The sequence below is a fragment of the Megascapheus bottae genome, chromosome 4, assembly GCF_031878675.1.
Source record: "Megascapheus bottae isolate mThoBot1 chromosome 4, mThoBot2.hap1, whole genome shotgun sequence".
NCBI lineage: Eukaryota > Metazoa > Chordata > Mammalia > Rodentia > Geomyidae > Megascapheus > Megascapheus bottae.
Genome location: NC_143512.1, coordinates 26,492,913 through 26,511,607, shown reverse-complemented (window position 1 = coordinate 26,511,607; position 18,695 = coordinate 26,492,913). Strand labels below are relative to the sequence as shown.

At 35.8% G+C, this 18,695-nt stretch overlaps 1 protein-coding gene across 6 annotated transcripts in view; it reads left to right on the top strand.

Moving 5' to 3' along the window:
- The window catches only part of Lnpep (leucyl and cystinyl aminopeptidase), a 111,990-nt gene that overhangs the window by 36,923 nt on the left and 56,372 nt on the right, over positions 1–18,695 (top strand). For all 6 annotated transcript variants that reach the window (XM_090331591.1, XM_090331592.1, XM_090331594.1 and 3 more), the window contains exons 3-10: positions 618–756; positions 2,257–2,388; positions 4,507–4,627; positions 5,234–5,388; positions 8,839–8,952; positions 11,981–12,112; positions 15,844–15,975; positions 18,281–18,441. In XM_090331591.1, the coding sequence (XP_090187717.1) occupies positions 618–756; positions 2,257–2,388; positions 4,507–4,627; positions 5,234–5,388; positions 8,839–8,952; positions 11,981–12,112; positions 15,844–15,975; positions 18,281–18,441 (1,086 nt within the window). The remainder of the gene's footprint in view (positions 1–617; positions 757–2,256; positions 2,389–4,506; positions 4,628–5,233; positions 5,389–8,838; positions 8,953–11,980; positions 12,113–15,843; positions 15,976–18,280; positions 18,442–18,695) is intronic.

Below are 18,695 nucleotides of genomic sequence, written 5' to 3'. Positions count from 1 at the left end.
CATTAGGGGATTCCATATTGTACACTTTGCATTGATACTGACAAAATGTCTATGCAAAGTAATAAGGGGATTTTACCCATTTTCCATACAGCTGCTACTATTTCTATGTATTTTATTATGCTTAGTATCATCATTATCATTATCATTTATCTGGTATTACTAAGGTTTGGATTCAGTGTCTCATGCTTACTAGGCAGATACTCTACCACTTGAATCATGCCTTCAACTCCCTCAGTGCTTTTTTTCTCTCATAAATTTTTAATAGGGCCATGGCTAAATGACAGGCATGAACCACAGTGCCCAGTTGTTAATAGCTCGTGGGAGTCTCTAGTCTCTACCTTCTCAAACTCTCCTGAGGTTTTTAAGACCTTCTTCAACCTCTAGTCAGAATTTGTTTCCCACCTTTCGTGTGCACTGCTTTGTTTTCACTGTTAGCATATTACTTGCAGCCTCACATATGTTTCTATTCTTTTTGTAGATCTTTGCCTCCCAACTAGTTGTGGATTCCTTGATAACTGATATTTTATTTTATTTATCTTAATGTCTCTGGTTCTTGGCAGAGTGCCTTGAATAGAAGGTGTTCGTTAATTATTGGATTGGATTTGCATTTGTTATAGGTACTTTGCAGCAACTCAATTTGAACCTCTGGCAGCAAGATCTGCTTTTCCTTGTTTTGATGAACCAGCATTTAAGGCCACATTTATCATCAGGATTGTAAGGGAAGAGCAATACACTGCTTTATCAAATATGCCTAAGGTACTGTTCTGTTCCTTGAAGGTAAAATCTTTTGAGTTGGTTCTCTTTCTGTAAGAATTTTTGACTTTTTTAAAAACTGGGCATCTACTGAGAATGATTAGAATCATACAAATAAATCATTTTTTTCCTTTTTTTGTCAGTTGTGAGCCTTGAACTCTGGGCCTGGGTGCTGTCCCTGAGCTCTTCAGCTCAAGGCTACCACCCTATCCATTGAGCTACAGTGCTACTTCTAATTTTCCAGTGGTTAACTGGAGATGAGAGTCTCTTGGACTTTAGTGCCTGGGTTGGCTTTGGACTGCAGTCCTCAAATCTCAGCCTCCTGAGCAGCTAGGTTTACAGGCGTGCCTGGCTTCAAATGAATTATTTCTTCAAATACTTGAGTCAACATGAAATAAAGTTGTTGGGATTAATTGGGAAGTCAGCCTGAGAGGACCACTTAGGTAAAGACAGAGACCTGCTAGACTGGGAAAGTATAGCTAGGAAGTGTGATGTGAGTCCTATGTACTACTAAAGCTCTGAAAATACAAATACTATGAACCAGTCCAACTCTAGAGTGATATTTTCTGAAGTATAGTGAGTTCCTTATTTGAACAGTGTTATACAAGAGAATCTTGTTTGTGTTATTGTAGTCAATGAAACAATTACATGCTTATAATTTGGAAGTTGAGGACAAGAACAAGGAGCATCTTTCTTGAGTATGAACTCTCCATGGGAGGCAGTGGTGGTGTCACCAAGTGCAGCAATTTTCATCCTAACAGAATCAAAAATTGCTTTTTTTGAGTAACTGCATGTGCAGCTAGATGGGAGCCTCTTGAATTCATAATATAGTGAGGGGAGGGAAGCAATGAAACCCAGTAGGTATGGATTCAGCCCCAGAAGAAAGCAAATGACATATTTTCTTAACCAGCACAATACTCCCAAATCTCTATTCATCTATGAACCAATAGTATTAGCTATTCTCTAAAGGAGACAAACACCTGCCTGCCTACTGTCCCAACACATACTCATGATTGGCAGTACTGCAAGTTGCCACCATTTCTTGATTTTATGTCTATTTCAGACATGCCACTTTAACTAGTGACATACCATACCACTTTGACCTCATTATACTTTCTTAGGGATTCTCAACATAGTTCTTTGGGAAGCATTTCCAGATAATTTGGAGGACTATCCAGTCATATATCTCCGTAAAGTAGGACATTCCTAGGTCATAGGGGAGTTTTGAGGCTTTGGTGAAACTTTAAAGAAGACACGGAGAATCATTGTTGCGGTGTGTGTCTTATACTTGTTTAAGACCACATTGGAGCCAACACTCTAGGATTTCCACTGTGTCTAGTATGTCTTCATGGTGAAAGATGGTAAAAACAAATGTCAACTTAAGACCCATCCCCTCTTGTTAAACGTAAAATGAGGGAGTGCAATACACCACCTGTTTCCCATGTGAAGTTTTAGTTTCTCTGTGTATTTCCCATTGTGGTCTTTTCTTCTTCTTGTCTACAGAAGTCATCAGTCCATATGGAAAATGGACTTGTTCAGGATGAATTTTTCGAGAGTGTGAAGATGAGTACTTATCTGATTGCTTTCATTGTGGGAGAGATGAAGAACCTTAGTCAGGATGTGAACGGAACCCTGGTATGTTGATGTGGTGACTGCCTCAAAGCCTGTTTCACAGGACGCTGAAAAGTATTTTTTACTTGAATAATTCCTGGTGGTTGCCTTAGGTATCTGAAATTGTGTTCCCTTTTCTAAAACCTTTTGCGTCTTCTTCAAATTAGTAAATAATACTAATCTGCATGGCCTTTCCCCCTTGTATCTCCATTCTGCTGCTAAAGTTATCCAATGAATACTACATTGGATATGTTGTAAATATTAGATTAATCCTCTTTAAAAAAGCAAGTTATGGAGACGAAGGGTTAGGTGTTAACAGCCTGTGCTTAGCATAAGTAAGGCATTGACTTCAATCTCTACCATAAGAAAAAGGTGGGTGGGGGAGGAAAGGAATCAAAAAGATAGGATAGGAGGAAAAGAGAGAAAGTGGGAAGAGAGATGGAGCAGTAGTGAATGAATGAGATCATTTAACTTAAGGATCAAGTTTATCCACATCTTGTCAAAATTGACCATTTCTTCAAAGAAGTCTTCTCCATTGTTCTGCCAGTGTATCTGTACCTGTCAGTACCTTAGCTGTAAACGATTATTTGATTGGGTATTTAATTTCATTAGAGATCTAATAAAGATAATCTTTTCCTGTATCAATGATACAGAAGGAAAAACAATTCTTCCCCTCCCACTCTTTTTCTTTCATCTTTATTTTTACTGCTCATGTTATTTTTAGAACAACCCAGATAATAAGCACAAAGATTAGATGGTTTATCTCTAGTAAGAACTTAAAATACATGTTCTTTGAAGAAAATAAAAATAAATAAGTGCATGAAAAGAACAAACTACGTTTATTTTAATCATGGTATTCCAGGAATAGGAATAGGTGGATCCTTTGAGAAAATTTCACTTTATAGTTATATTTATTCACCTTTCGCATTTTACCTGAAAAAGAGAGAAAAAATATCACCCTATTTAAGTAATTGGGGTGATTCTTCCTTTAGCATGTAACATAGAGTGTATGGATGATAGCAATTATAAATCTGTTATTCCCTAATCTGGTTTTAATTACTGTATGTCACTCATAATGTGAGCCTTTAATTTTTTTATACTGGAACTTGATCTATAAAAATAAACCAACAGGGGCCGGGAGTTTGGCCTAGTGGTTAAAGTGCTTGCCTAGCATGCATGAAGACCCGGGTTCGATTCCTCGGTACCACATACATAGAAAAAAGCCGGAAGTGGTGCTGAGGCTCAAGTGGTAGAGCTCTAGCCTTGAGAAAGTCCAAGGACAGTGCTCAGGCCCTGAGCTCAAACCCAGGACTGGCAAAAAAATAAATAAATAAATAAACCAACAACTTAAACAATCTTTCCCAACCCTATAAGAAAAAAAAAACACCCTGGTTGGCCATACTTGCTAAAAAACAGTACATTGATCAATAATCAGTTTTTCTCTAATACAGTTTCAATAAATGTATAGTTTCTGTCTCATATTAACTTTAGATTCCTCTGTGTTAGTGCCTACTAGATACCAGTCACTCTGATAGATGCTGAAAGGATAAAACTTCAGTATTCGCTTTCAAATAGTTTACAATCTTCCTAACTCCTGAGAGCAGCTGCATATAAGGGCAAAGTAATTGTATCACAAAATTAAATGGGGAGGTACTTATAAATTGCTGTAAGATAATTAGCTAATTTGAGATATCACGGAAACTTTAAGAAAACAGGAATTAGTACTTTTTATTGTTTCTGTTTTGAAAATTATTGTGCGGATGGAAAGAATTTGTTAAAAATTGTGGCATCTGGGCTGGGAGTTTGGCCTAGTGGTAAAGTGCTGGCCTAGCATACATGAAGACCTGGGTTTGATTCCTCAGCACCCCACATACATGGAAAAAGCCAGAAGTGGTGCTGTGGCTCAAGTGGTAGAGTGCTAGCCTTGAGAAAGCCCAAGGACAGTGCTCAGGCCCTAAGCACAAACCACAGGACTGGCAAAAGAAAAAAAAATTGTGGCATCTGAAACAACGATAAACAAGAGTTTTGTCCTTAAAAAAAAATCATACAACTAAGTGTTCCCAGGTGTGAGAGTCCTGAGAGTGCTTTTGTGAATAAGATGGCATTTTAATTATACGTGCCCCTAAATCATCTTTCCTTTAGGTTTCTCTATATGCTGTACCGGGAAAGATTGGTGAAGTTCATCATGCCTTAGAAACAGCCGTGAAACTTCTTCAGTTTTTTCATGACTACTTTGAAATTCAATACCCACTTAAGAAGTTGGGTAAGAATCAAGCAGTGTCTTTGGTTTCTATTGTAATTATGATGGAGCTACAATGTCTTACAAATATTTTGTCAAAGGAGTACAAAAGAAATATCAAGAGACTTCGTTAATGTTTACAACAATGTTTTTAATTGTCGAGATTATTCAGATTCCATTAATGTATCCAAATTTGGTTATTAAAATCCTTAGACATTTTAGAGACTATCATAAAAGTACTATATATAAGTGGAAAGTTTCTAAAAGCTTAGGACTTTAAATCACCCTAACTCCTAAGAAGTTCCTGCCTCAACTAACTGAAACTAATGGAAGCTCAGGGAAGTGGGAGGATTTAAGTACTAGTAGATGTGCATTGGCCCTGAAACTTGGCCCTGCTTTGGTTCTACTTAAACTACTAAGAAGTTCAGTTGGAAGAAATTTTCTTTCATATACTAAGGAACAGTTACCTGACAAGAGTCTATCTAGTATTCTCAGCTGACAGGCACAGAAGACTCCATTTGTTAAGGAGAATGTAAAAAAAAAACTCATTGCTGGATGTATAAAGCATTTTGATTCAATAAGGGATTTCCTTTGATGAGAAGTTGATCATGGCTTTCCTGTTGTATCTAGATTTGGTGGCCATTCCTGACTTTGAAGCAGGGGCAATGGAAAATTGGGGTTTGCTCACATTCCGAGAAGAGACACTTCTATATGATAACAATACTTCATCAGTGGCAGACAGAAAACTGGTTACTAAAATCATCGCTCACGAGCTGGCCCATCAGGTATTAACAGCCAATAATTTTATACTCATACCTCCGGGCAACTTAATGTCCTAGAGTTATAGATTGCATTTAGACATTATCACTCAGGTCCTTTTATTTTGTAGTTTCTTTTTTAAAAAATTATTGGCAGGGTGATGTATAGAGGGGTTATAATCACATTCGTAAGGTCGTGAGTGTATTACTTCTTGAACGTTGATACACCCCTTCTTATGTTTTTCTCCCACTTTCCATTTTCCCACCCCCTCCCAACTTGTAAAATTCATTTCCAACATCTTGTCTTATGACTATTATGGTTACATTGTTTCTTCCTTTGTCCTTTGTTTCATCATCTTATTTTTCCCCTTCCCTTCCCTAATTCAAGTAAACAAATAAATGTGTATACAATACGCTAGTTACTAAAGTCAGGAGATAAACCATAAGGGAAAATAAAAACCCAAAAGAGTAAAGAAGTAACTTCTATAGTGCATTAAAAACAACAACCACAAAGATAAACCTCTTGTTTCCATATCCTGGAGTTCGTTTCACTTAACCTCATCCTATACAGCCATATACACATAGCTTTTGAGCTATTGGGATCCTCTGCAAGGAAAATTCTACACGTATAATAATTATTACAAATGAGGGAAACCATGGAGCCTATGTTCCTTTGGATCTGGCTTACTTCACTTAATATGATTTTTTCCAAGTTTTTCCATTTCCTTATGAATGGGGTGGTGTCTGATGGCAGCACAGAATTCCGTTGTGTATAAATATCACATTTTCTTGATGCATTCATCTATTGAGGGGCATCTGGTTTGGTTTTATCCTTTTTTAATATTGCCTTCTTTCATAATAAAAAAATGCTTTTTATAGTCAAACTTTCCAGATGAAAATATAGTCTGTTTTTATAGCTTAAATATTTCTCACATTTATTATCTCATCACTTCTCTAAAGGGAATAATGATCCCATCTTACAGGCATGGAAACTGAATCCAGGCTTAAATAAAACATGGTGATTAAGGGTAGCATAGAAGAGTCTTCATGCTTTCTCCTAATAATAAATACATAACTGCTTCTTCTCTGACCAATGCTAGCTGCTCAGTGAAGAAACCTTTTCCTTAAGTTTTATACCTTCTTCTAACAACTTTAAAACTATTAGTGTGTGTGTGTGTGTGTGTGTGTGTGTGTGTGTGTGTGTGTGTGTGTCTGTTTACTTTTGGATAAGGTCTTGCCCAGACAGACCTTGACTCATGATGGTCTTGCCTCAGTTTCCTTAATTCTGGGATTGCTATATGTCATAGAAGACTTGGCTTGCAACTCTTAAACCATAGTTGTTAGGTCCAAACATTCTTTCGTCTTCAACTAGAATTGAGTTCTCTATTATAGTGAAAGAGAAGGTCTTCAGTGAAGGCTGAGCTATTTTCTGCGTGACATAGAGTAAAAGAGAGAATATTATATGAAATCTCTATATATCAGATGTCCTTCCCAACACCTTGTTTCTGAAGGGAGGTGCTAGTTGTACCTCACTTAGATGTAAGGTGTTTATCAGTACTGGGGGTGGTTTGGAATGTCATGAAGTGGCAGTATATGAATGAAGAATAGAAGTGCTTTGGTCAGTCTACTGTCTGCCCCCAAATGCAATCGGTATTAGACCCGTTCTTGTCAGGATTTCTTGACAAGCTGGAATATAAAATGGGTGCTTACTGTTATAAATGGGCTGTTTTATTTTGTGGAATCTCTTCTGAGTCTGTTATTTCTGGGACCATCCAACATCACATAAAATATTTCTCTGACTTTTTCTTTAGGACTTGTAAACCAAGATGGTTTTAAGATAACATCTTAGAAAGTATAATAGTTCTCAAAAAACAAATATTTTTGTGTCCATTCTGGGACTTGAGCTCAAGGCCTGGGCCCTGTTCTTGAACTTTTTTTATGTTCAAGGCTAGTATTTTACCACTTAAGCTATAGGTGATTAGAGATGAGAATCTTCATGGGCTTCTCAGGCCAACTGTAAATCTCATTCTTCAGATCTCAGCCTCCTCAGTAACTAGGATTAATAGGCCTAAGCCATAGGTGCGAGTTCCAAAAAATGTTGTGTTCTAACTTCTGCTATTGAGTTGAAGATTTTTTTTGTATTTTTATTTTTAATTAATGATTGTATTTTAATGTTGGGATAATATATAAAGGGGTTACAGTTACATTCATCAGGTAACTGATGTGGGTACATTACTCTTTTGGGGGGGAGGTATCATGGGGCTTGAATTCGTTCGGTCTGGGCACTGTCCCTGAGCTCTTCAGCTCAAGGCTACTGCCCTATCCTTGAGCCAAGCTCCACTTCCAGTTTCTAGAAGTTAATTGGAGATAAGAGTCTCAGGTCCTTTTGTGCCCAGGCTGGCTTTGAACCTTGATCATCAGATCTCAGCCTCCTGAATAGCTGGGATTACAGGCGTGAGCCACAGTGCTCACCGTGGGCTCGCCATGCTGGTGAGGTACATTACTTCTTGAATGTTGATACTCTTTCCCAGATTCTTCTCCCAATTTCCCTCCCCCCATCACCTCCTAATCATCTTGGTTTGTTTTCCCTTCCCTTTCCTATTTCAAATAAATAAGTGAATTTACAACATACCGGGTACCAGAGTCAGATACAGTAACAACATGGCATAAACCATAAGGAGAAAAAGAGAAAAATACAAAACAAAGAGAGAAAAGAAATAGTTTCACATAGTACATGAAGAACAACAATCATAAGTATAAACTTCTTATTTCCATATCTTGGAGTCATTTCACTTAGCCTCATCCTCTATCGTCATGTGAATTTTGACATATATAGTTTAGGAAAAACTTTGATTCTAAAGCTCTCATAGAAGAAAGCTTTCAAATATCTTTCATTTGTATATGTGTGTGTGGTATATGTGTGTGTATGTGTGTGTGTGTGTGTGTGTGTATCTGTGTATATCTGTGTCTTTGTTTATGTCAACGTAAGAAATTGAATTAAATGGAATTTTACTCAAACATGGGCAAGTGAGAAAAGAACAGAAAATATGGGCCTTTGACTATAGAAAAATTACCTCACATATAAACTTCCTAGTTATCAGAGATGTTTGTACATATAATAGAAAATAATCTTAATACCCTGATATTAGAAGATCAAAGAATATCATTATCTAGAAAATCTTACTATTAGGAAGTACCTAAAAAACAATATTTCCCAGTTTAGCTGTTTGTAAGTTGACAACTATACTGATAGATAGGCTTCCTTGTTTGTTTTTGCATTTAATTAAATCATTACAGTTTTTACTTACCTTTAATAAGTAAATTGGTATGACTTTTTGTAAGTAATTTGAAAAATTGGCTTAAACTGTAATACAGATACTTTCATTACAGGCAATTAACAGGACAATTTATCTAATTTATTAGAGTATTCTTGAGACTGTACACATCATGTTCATTAATAATGTGTTTCTCCCGCAGTGGTTTGGAAATCTGGTAACAATGCAGTGGTGGAATGATTTGTGGCTAAATGAAGGCTTTGCCACTTTCATGGAATATTTCTCTTTGGAAAAAATATTCAAAGACCTCTCTAGTGTGAGTATAGGAAGTCTTTGTTTGCTAGAAATGTATCTTTATGCACGTGGGGTCAAAAATGTTTCTAGAAAGCAATAGTAAAATTAGACATTGTTATTGATACTAAAAACTGTACTTATTGAGCTGTTTTATTGATGGCAAAATTATATGTGATTATTTTATTCTTAGGATGAATATTTGAAATTGATACATTTTATTTTATTTTTTCCTTTTTAATATTTTTATTATTTTTGAATGAGTGTACTACAAAAGAGTTACCATTCAACAAAGGAATTTATAAGTACAATGTATCTTGATTCATTTTGCAGGATTCATGTCATCATTCTCTCCCATTCCCCCAACCAAACCCCTCCTCTCAGTTTTCTTAATTTCATAGGATATGCACTAAATTATTATGACTGAATCTTCCTCCTTCCTTCTTCTCTTCATTTATCTGCTTCTACCTGTTGATTTTCTTGAACACTTTTCAAGTTCAATTTCTGGTATTCATTTTTTTAACTTTATGTTAAGAATCAGAATGCCAAGCACAATTCTGGTGTACTTATACATTTGTTAACTACTTGCATACACTTTACTAACATACGATATGTCATCTAATTTTAATGTCATGTAGCACTAGAATATAAGGATTAAATTAGTATAAATAGAAGTTCGGGTATTCCCTTTTATGGCCCACTGTATTCTCTTGAGTGCCTTGTACTCAGACCTGTAGAAAAACACCAGAAGGCATTGGTTCTCACAAAGGAGTGCAACATTCCAGGGCAACATACAGGCTTTATGCCCTTAAAATCATTACATTACATTATCCCCTCCATATTACTCGAGTATATAAATATTTGTCAGGTTACACTGATTCACATTTCATTTCATACTTTCAAGTTCAGTTTTCAATTCTTTTTTAATTTAATTAATTAATTAATTTTTATTGTCGGGGTAATGTATGGAGGGGTTACAGTTACATTCACCAGGTAGTAGGTGCATTACTTCTCAGACATTGATAACCCTTCTCATGTTTATGTCCCTATTTTCCTTCTCCCACCCCTCCCAATCATCTTGTTTTTCCTCCTTCCCTTTCCTATTTCAGATAAACAAATAAATATATATATATATACACACAATATACCAGGTAACAATGTCAGATACAGTAACAATATGTGATTAACCAAACTGATAAATTTTATTTTAACTACTGTGACCATCCTACTTGAAGAAAAGGTTGAAGTCTTTTTTTTGGGGGGGGGTCATGGGGCTTGAACTCTGGCTTGGGCATTGACCCTGAGCTCTTCAGCTCCAGTCTAGTTCTCTACCCCTGGGCCTGGGCACTGTCCCAAAGCTCTTCAGCTCAAGGCTACCACCCTACCCCTTGAGCCACAGCCCTACTTCCCCTTATCTAGTGATTAATTGAAGATGAGAGTCTCACAGTCTTCAGTTCCTCTGGCTGGCTCTGAACTGCGATACTCAGATATCAGCCTCCTGAGTAGCTAGGATTACAGGCTTGAAAGTCTTTTTTGAAAAACAGAAGAATTTTGCCCCATGTTTAAGGAAAGAAAACATTATGAACTCTTCTACTAATGCTTCCACATGATAACTATTGCATGCATACTTATAATAGTGATGCATATATTGATACAGAAAAGTATCTTGCCTTTATTAGCTTCGAACCATGTTTTGTGGTTTTTTTAAGACTCAGAATGCCATTCTGTTATAGAGCAGCATAATGATGTTGTTACGGTATTATTAAACTGTCTGGAGATATTTCCTGTTCTTAAGAATATTTGAACATATTCAGTCATGATGTGACAGATATCCTCAAAATAACTCAAGTGCTGGGTGGGAAATTGCAACTATCCTTTTCACCACTAAAATTTTCTGACCTTCCATTAAGCCTTGTGGAAACAAGACCCAAGTACTTGCATAAGAAGTATGAGACTTTCAGTTTTAAGTTTCTGTGTAGGACGTAATTTAAAACGTTAAGGAATAGGGTGAATTACTTTTTTTGCTAAAATACCAATCATGATATTCCAAATTTGTGTATGCTTTCTCAAGCAATGAAATATACAGTTCTACCACTTGGTGGCGCCCAGAATGTTTATAAATCTTTTATGTATTTTCTAGAGGTAGTCATTGGCTCTTATTATTATTTTTGCATTTTAAAAGTGGCCCTCAATTAAGAGACCATGTATATTATCTTATTAGAAAAGCTGGACTATATATCAGGAAAAAAATTTAAACCAACTTTCTTTAAAAAAAAAAAAATCAGGCAAGGACAGTGGCTCATGCCTGTAATCCTAACTACTTCAAGAGGCTGAGATCTCAGAATTGCAGTTCAAAGCCAGCCAGGCATGAAAGTCCATGAGACTCTTATCTCTAGTGAATCACCAGAAAACCAGAAGTGGCACTATGACTCAAAGTGGTAGGGCTCTAGCCTTGGGCTAAAGAGCTTAGGGACAATGCCCGGGCCCAGAGTTCAAGTTCCACAATGGACCAAAACAAAAACAAAAAAGATTGTGTGTGTGTGTGTGTGTGTGTGTGTGTGTGTGTGTGTGTGTGTCTGGGCTTTCTTGCTCAGTGCTAATAATTTACTACTTCAGCCATACTTCTTAGCTTTTTGCTGGTTAATTGTAGGTGGAATCTTGCAGCCTTTTCTGCCTGTGATAGCTTTGAACTGAGGTGCCAGTGGCTCATGCCTGTAATTCTAGCTATTCAGGATGTTAAAATCTGAGGACCATGGTTCCAAGATAGCTTGGGCAAAAAAGTCCTCGATGAGACTCCTATATCCAATAAACTACTCAAAAGAGTGGTACTGTGGCTCAAGTGGTAGACTGCTAGCCTTGAGCCAAAAAAGGCCCAGGGACAGCATCTAGGCCCTGAGTTCAAGCCTCAGGAGCAGCAAAAATAAAATAAAAAATGAAGCTTAGTGAAGCTTTTGTAGTGATTTTAAATACTAAATGCTATATATCATGTAAATAATTGTTAAAAATACATTGACTTTTATACTGTTCATGACACACATTCCATTTTTTGCTAGTATGAAGATTTCTTAGATGCTCGATTTAAAACCATGAAGAAAGATTCCTTGAATTCATCTCATCCAATATCATCATCTGTTCAGTCTTCAGAACAAATTGAAGAAATGTTTGATTCTCTTTCTTATTTTAAGGTACTGCTATGCACACACAAAAATGTACCTATGCTAGCCTTCAAATTAGTTTCCTATATAAACAGTCTGCATAATTTGAATTATATTAAAGGTGAAGTGCGTATTAGTTTTCAGTGTTTCGTTGAACTTCAAAGTGTTTAGATGTTAAGCATTTAAATGTGTTGCAACTTTGCTCCTAAATTTTTGGGATTTTCTTTGTTTCTGTCTCCTTTTAAGTTCTGTGACTAATGTTGCAGGTAGTTAACAAGATCTTCTAATGTTGGTTTGTTCTGTAGATCTATAGATAGCATATGTCCTAAGAAGGTCCTCAGCAATCCCTAGGCTGTGTACTTGAAATTGAGGTATATTTTAGGGCTGGATATAATGGTGCAGGCCTATGGTCCTAACTCCTTAGTGAACAGAAATAGAACTGCATTTTAGGCTAACCTGTACAAAGTGAACATGAGACTAACGTGTAGTAAGCATGCGGCCCTGAATTCAGTTCCTAATACCAGGACGGAGTTATGTTCTAAAGTTAAGTTTGTCAAAACAAGTACAAAAAAGACATTTAAGAAGTGAATATTATTCTAAGGATGTGAAGCACCAAGTTTGGGGATGAAGAAAATATGGAATATTAATAGACCTGGCAGAATCACCATTGGTTTAAGAAAAGAGAAATAAAGATAGTATTGTATTGGAATGATAGGATAAATGTTAGTATCTATTTTATTGAATTAATTAGTTAATAAATTCCTGCATTAGATACAGAAGAAAATACATAAAATGTGAGGAGATATTTCATATAATCAAAAGCAATTTAAGAGGAAATTTGTGCTAACATAATACAGAGAATTTCTTCTGCCTGAGGTGTTGAAAGAGAATCTTTAAAGTAAAATGGAAATTGAACTGAGTTCAATTAATAATAAAATAATGAGAAAATAGATGAAGAGGGGTGGGGAAAGTATGGTAGGACAGAAATAGAATTATGCGGTCTAAAAAGAAAAAGTCAAAAATACCCATAGGCAAGGAATACAGGAAAGATGAGGCAGTTAGGATGTATTACATGCCAAAGTCCTGAATTCCATAAGGAATCTGGATTTTTTTTCTATAGTCGATAAGAAACTTTTGAAACATTAAGGTGGTTCCAGTTTATAAAATGGGTTTAGGTGTGTAGAGATCTAAAGTTAGGAAATTGCTACTGAACTACAGATTGAAGCCTATCGGAGAAATTATAGCAGTGTTAATAATGAGCAAGGAAATCAGGAGTTTAATTAGCTACATGATATATACACTAGTTACTCCGTAGTTGCCTTTGAAAAACATTGAACACTCTGGAAATAAATAATGTGATACAGCTCATGTTGTCCTGCCCTGACTTGAATCATCCACTTATTCCATATATCTATGCTATACCTGTTTGCTTCTTAGTAACCAGCCCAGTTATCAGATCAACAGTCACAGAATCACAGTGCATGTGTTTGATTAACCCTTAGCATTTCCTTTAAGTGAACCATTAAAAATTGTTATCGTCATAAACAAAAAATGTCATATGGTAAAGTTGTTAAGGTCAGCAATGAAAATAATGGTATTTTGATATAGACAATTATCATATAATTTTCATTATAGTGCAGTATTATAATTGATTTTTATTATTATTAATGTCTTGCTGCCTAATTTATGAATTTAACTGTCCTGTGTATACATAAGGAAAAAACACAGTCTATATAAAGCTTGGTACTACCTGTTATTTTGGCTATACACTGTGTGTCTTGTAAAAGTATTCTATATGGATGTGGGGGAATTACTGTGTTCCAATTAAAGTTACTATAGTGAGCTTTAAAGCTCATACTGAAATTGCCAATAATGAAAAAAATTAATTTCAGTCCTGTTCTTATAGAGAACTGAAATAAAGTAGCTATGTTCAGATGTGTTGTAACAGAGTCTTCTCTATGTCCTTTACCAGACTTCATTGTTTTCTAATCCTGTTATTTCTTAAGCATAACTACCCAGGTTACTATGGCAACAACTTATTTTACAATTGAGAATCTGACAAATATTCCATTTCACTACAAAATAACTATACTTGGCAGTTATGTGTATTTTGTATATCATATAATATGACAGTTGTTACACCAACAAAACAGTTTATGTTGAGGATCTGCTTTTTTTGTGGAGTCTGGAATTTTAGTATATGCCAAGTAGAAGGCACCTAATCTTGAGTTCAAACCCCATTCTCTCCTCCCCTCTCCACCCCACTCCAAAAAAACCCAGTAGATGAAGTTAGCAGAATTATAAGGATCAAATTATAGGCCATAAGAAAGACCTTAATTTTAATGTAAGTGAAATAAAAAGGTTTTTGAACTGAGAAATATTATGATGTATCTTATTTTATGAAATGAGCACTGATTGAATAACAACAACATATAGAGTTAGAGTGACTAGTTAATTTGTGATAACAGATGGACAAATGGGTAGTAGTAGTGAAGGAGAGATAGACTTGTAAAATTTGACACTAATAATTGCTGATAGAATAATAGTTGTAGAATGTAATAATATAATAATGTAATAATAGCTGTAGAATGTAAGAATCAAAAACTTTATTTTTGGTCTGAGCAGTTGCAAAGTGAACTACCATTTGCTGAAATGGAGGTTATTGAGGGAATGAAATGAAGGCAAGAAGAAAGTAATGTAAGACATATTTTAGATCCATGATTGGACTAATATTAAACAGACAGTTGGTGATAAACCTGGAATTTAGAAGGGAAATGCAGTTAGATATATGTAAATCAGGAAATGATTTAAAATTTCCAGAGTTGAGTTGACCAGGAAGTAAATTTAGGTAAAGATAGAGCAAATACCAGGAAATGCAAAAGTTTAATCCTTGGGAAAACAAGGCCCAGCAAAAGACACTGAGGAGACTCTCCTGGATCAAGGTATAGCTAGCATAACATCCTAGCCAGAGACAATGGTGCTTGCCTGTAGGTGTAGCAACTTGAGAAGGGAGATTGGAATATCAGGATTTGAGGCCAGACTAGGCAAAAATTGTTAGGGACACTCTATCCCTATATATTATAAATACGGAAATCAGGAAAGGATTCACAGATGAGGTGGCTACTTCCATAATGGGAATGATTACATGTGTCTCAGTGAATAGTCTTACCTACTATTTGCCTGCCTGCCTGCCTGCCTGCCTAGTTGTGAATTATTAGTGTATGCTTACTGCCATGTGCATTCAGTAATTTCAAGAATGTTTAAAGTGATTCTTCAGGAAGAAGAGAGATCCTTATTACCTCACACCATGGTACACTGAAATTAGAAAATAGTACACTACCTATAATTAGAGTTATGAGAGCTCGGCTAACTTCTTGTGCCTGTCTGTGAATTCACCTGATACTTTAAGCATCATGAATGGGATAGAGATGCCAGAGAAAATTTAGGATCGGTTTCATTGAAATTATTTTTTAAATAGTGAGCATTTATGATATTACTAATAATCAAACAGTGAATTACTGATAAGACCACACAAAATGGCTCATGACTCAGCATATATGGGAATCTAACTTCATTCATTCTTCAAATCCCTTAAAATAATTTTACTTGAATATAGTCTACATCTACTTAAATGAGACTAATAGTGTATTATGTTGTACATAACACATGTTTACAGAGATTATCGTGTAACTTTAGATTCTAAGTTCTGTAACATATGATCTATTATTTTCTTCTCTCCCCTCTACCTTTTTTTGGAATAGGGAGCATCTCTCTTGTTGATGTTGAAAACTTACCTCAGTGAAGATGTGTTTCAGCGTGCTGTCATTCTTTACCTGCATAATCATAGCTATGGATCCATTCAAAGCGATGATCTTTGGGATAGTTTTAATGAGGTAAGTGACGGATGATTAAATTCTTTCTTAATGTAAGAGAGATTCTGTTTATATGTAAATAAGTTTATAGCACCAAGAGTCATAACTTAAGAGAGAGTGGGTAGTACCTTCTATATTAATACTTGAATTTAAAGTCAAGAAATAAGACTGCGGGTCTTAAGTGTGGAACACCTAGGCATGGCCTTGCATAGCTATGATTATTGTGTGTAAGTAGTTTCCGCTTGTATTTTTTTTTAAAGGAAAATTGTCTTCCCTGTGGTAATGGAGTAATACCATATTTTTGGTACTTTCATTCCCCCTGAAATCTCTTTTCTCATTCATAGAATTCGCCTTCCATTCATGGTTTTATACTGTTTCCCATGAATCTCTTGTCTCCCAAATCCAGGTCCTCTGTAGTAGAAAGTATATTGTAAGCTGAATACTCTGAGCTGCATCCTGCCCTAGGTTGTTGTGTGCTCTTTGGATTGTATTATGTCTACAAATATTCTAAGAAGCAGGTTAATTAGGTAGAAGTTATGCTTCAAAGCCGTATACGACCTTAGCCAGATTCATTGAATGTATGTTGACTGAGAACCCAGAACTTTCATAGTGTTTGAGTTTGTTTCTCTTATCCAGAGCCATAGTTGATGTTCTGAACAATCAGAGATGTGTTTAAAACTGGTTGAACTCTTGACCATGTCTTCCTTAAAATGTTAACTACCTACATGCATATGCTAAATACATATAACACACAGTGTTTTATGGCTGGTTTATAAATACACATTTGCTCTGAATCTTTTCTGTCTACGTCTGCTTCCTTAGCTTCTAAATCCTGGTGTCTCCTACCTTCTAATTTTTGTTCCCTAGAAGACCTAACTTCTCTGCTTTCTTAGTTCTCTTTGAGAAGAAAAATCAGCTTCCAAATTATTGGGTTTTTTTTTCCTCCAGTCATGTAGTAGCATTTCAGTTAAAAGCCATATCATGTACTTTATACCCACTCTTTGTGCAAATTAATTGTACAAAGGAGCTTCACTGTGATAATTATATACATGAAAATGTATATAATGGATTGAATTCATGCAGTCTCTATTACTTTCTTAACCCTCTCTTTATCTCTTGACATGTGGAACATATTTCTGCCCTTCTGGCTGACTGTAACTTTTACATCATGGTATTGTCTTAGTTCAACCTATTCCCTGGTTATCTTCAGTTTTTTCAGCATCCACTTAAAATTTTCACATAGCCATAACCAGCCCCTTACTTTCCTTTTCCAGCCTCAAATCCAGAAAGTTGAGAGGCCTAGAAATATAAGATTAATAGCACAATGACTTTGGAAAGAACTACTCCCATATCTTTGTGCTCTAATTGAGTGGGCATATCAATGATTGGAGGAGGATCTGCAGTAGTGGTATAGTATTGCAAAATTAGATACATGATGACTTAGTTGTTTGCAATTCAAATCTGTATGTAAACTGGAAAAATAATCTATATCATACATTCAACCTTCCCAATTTAGAGTAGTAGTTTATAAATTTCCTCTTGATTGCTGATTGTAGATTTTTTAGGGACAGCAGGCTTTACAATGTCTGTGGACTTATAGCTCCGTGGATTCTATCTTGCCAATAAGTTTGTCTGTTTTCTAGGAAATAAAATCTATGACAATTACAATGTCTATAGTTATTCTCTACTAAAGAGATTTCAAGTCAAGGAACTGGATGCTTTTGCTACTGCTGCTGCTGGCACTCCCTCAGGACTGGGCCTTGAAGGGACCAGCTCTGAGGGAGTGGAGGTAGGAGAACAAGAAAAAACTTTTTGAGTTGTGGGGAAGCCATTCTAGAGCACATATAATCATGTCACTGAAATGATGTGTTATGACCAGAAAGAGCACTCATTCCTTCATCTTCATGAAGTTAATGATTTTAATTTTAATGAACTCTCAGCTGGTTGACATCAAAGATTCTGCTTTTCATCATACTCCCCTTCTCACATCCTTTCAAAACACGAAGTTCTGTTCTAGGTTATTTTCCTTTTAGCATTTGACCATTTACCTTGGTTAAAATGAAAAACAGAAAGGGGTAACAATGTTCAAGAAGTAATATACCCACTATCTGATGAATGTAACTGTAGCCCCTTTGTACATCACCCAAACAATAAAATAAAATTTTTTAAAATGCAAACTCAACTTAGCATTTACCCTTCTTTTTTATGCTAACCTACCATATCGTTTTCATAAAATATGCTAGGGAGAAAGGGAAGGTTACTGACAGACTATAAAGCTAAAACTAATTTTTCTCTTCAAGTAAAAAAAATTGTTTTTTTTAAATAGGTAACAAACAAAACACCAGATGTAAAGAAAATGATGAAAACGTGGACTCTGCAGAAAGGATTTCCTTTAGTAACTGTTCAGAGGAAAGGAATGGAACTTTTTATACAACAAGAGAGATTCTTTTTAAATATGAAACATGAAATCCAGCCTTTGGATGCAAGGTCCTTGTCCTTTTTCTTTGTATGCTGTTGGTCTGTCTGTCTGTCTGTCTCTCGTTGCAGTAAAAAAAAGACTTAGGTTCTTGGGAGTTGGGAGTTTGGGCTAGTGGTAGAGTGCTTGCTTAGCATGCACAAAGACCCGGGTTTAATTTCTTGGTACCACATCAACAGAAAAAGCCGGAAGTGGTGCTATGGCTCAAGTGGTGAGCTCTAGTCTTGAAAAAGCCTAAAGACAGTGCTCTGGCCCTGAGTTCAAG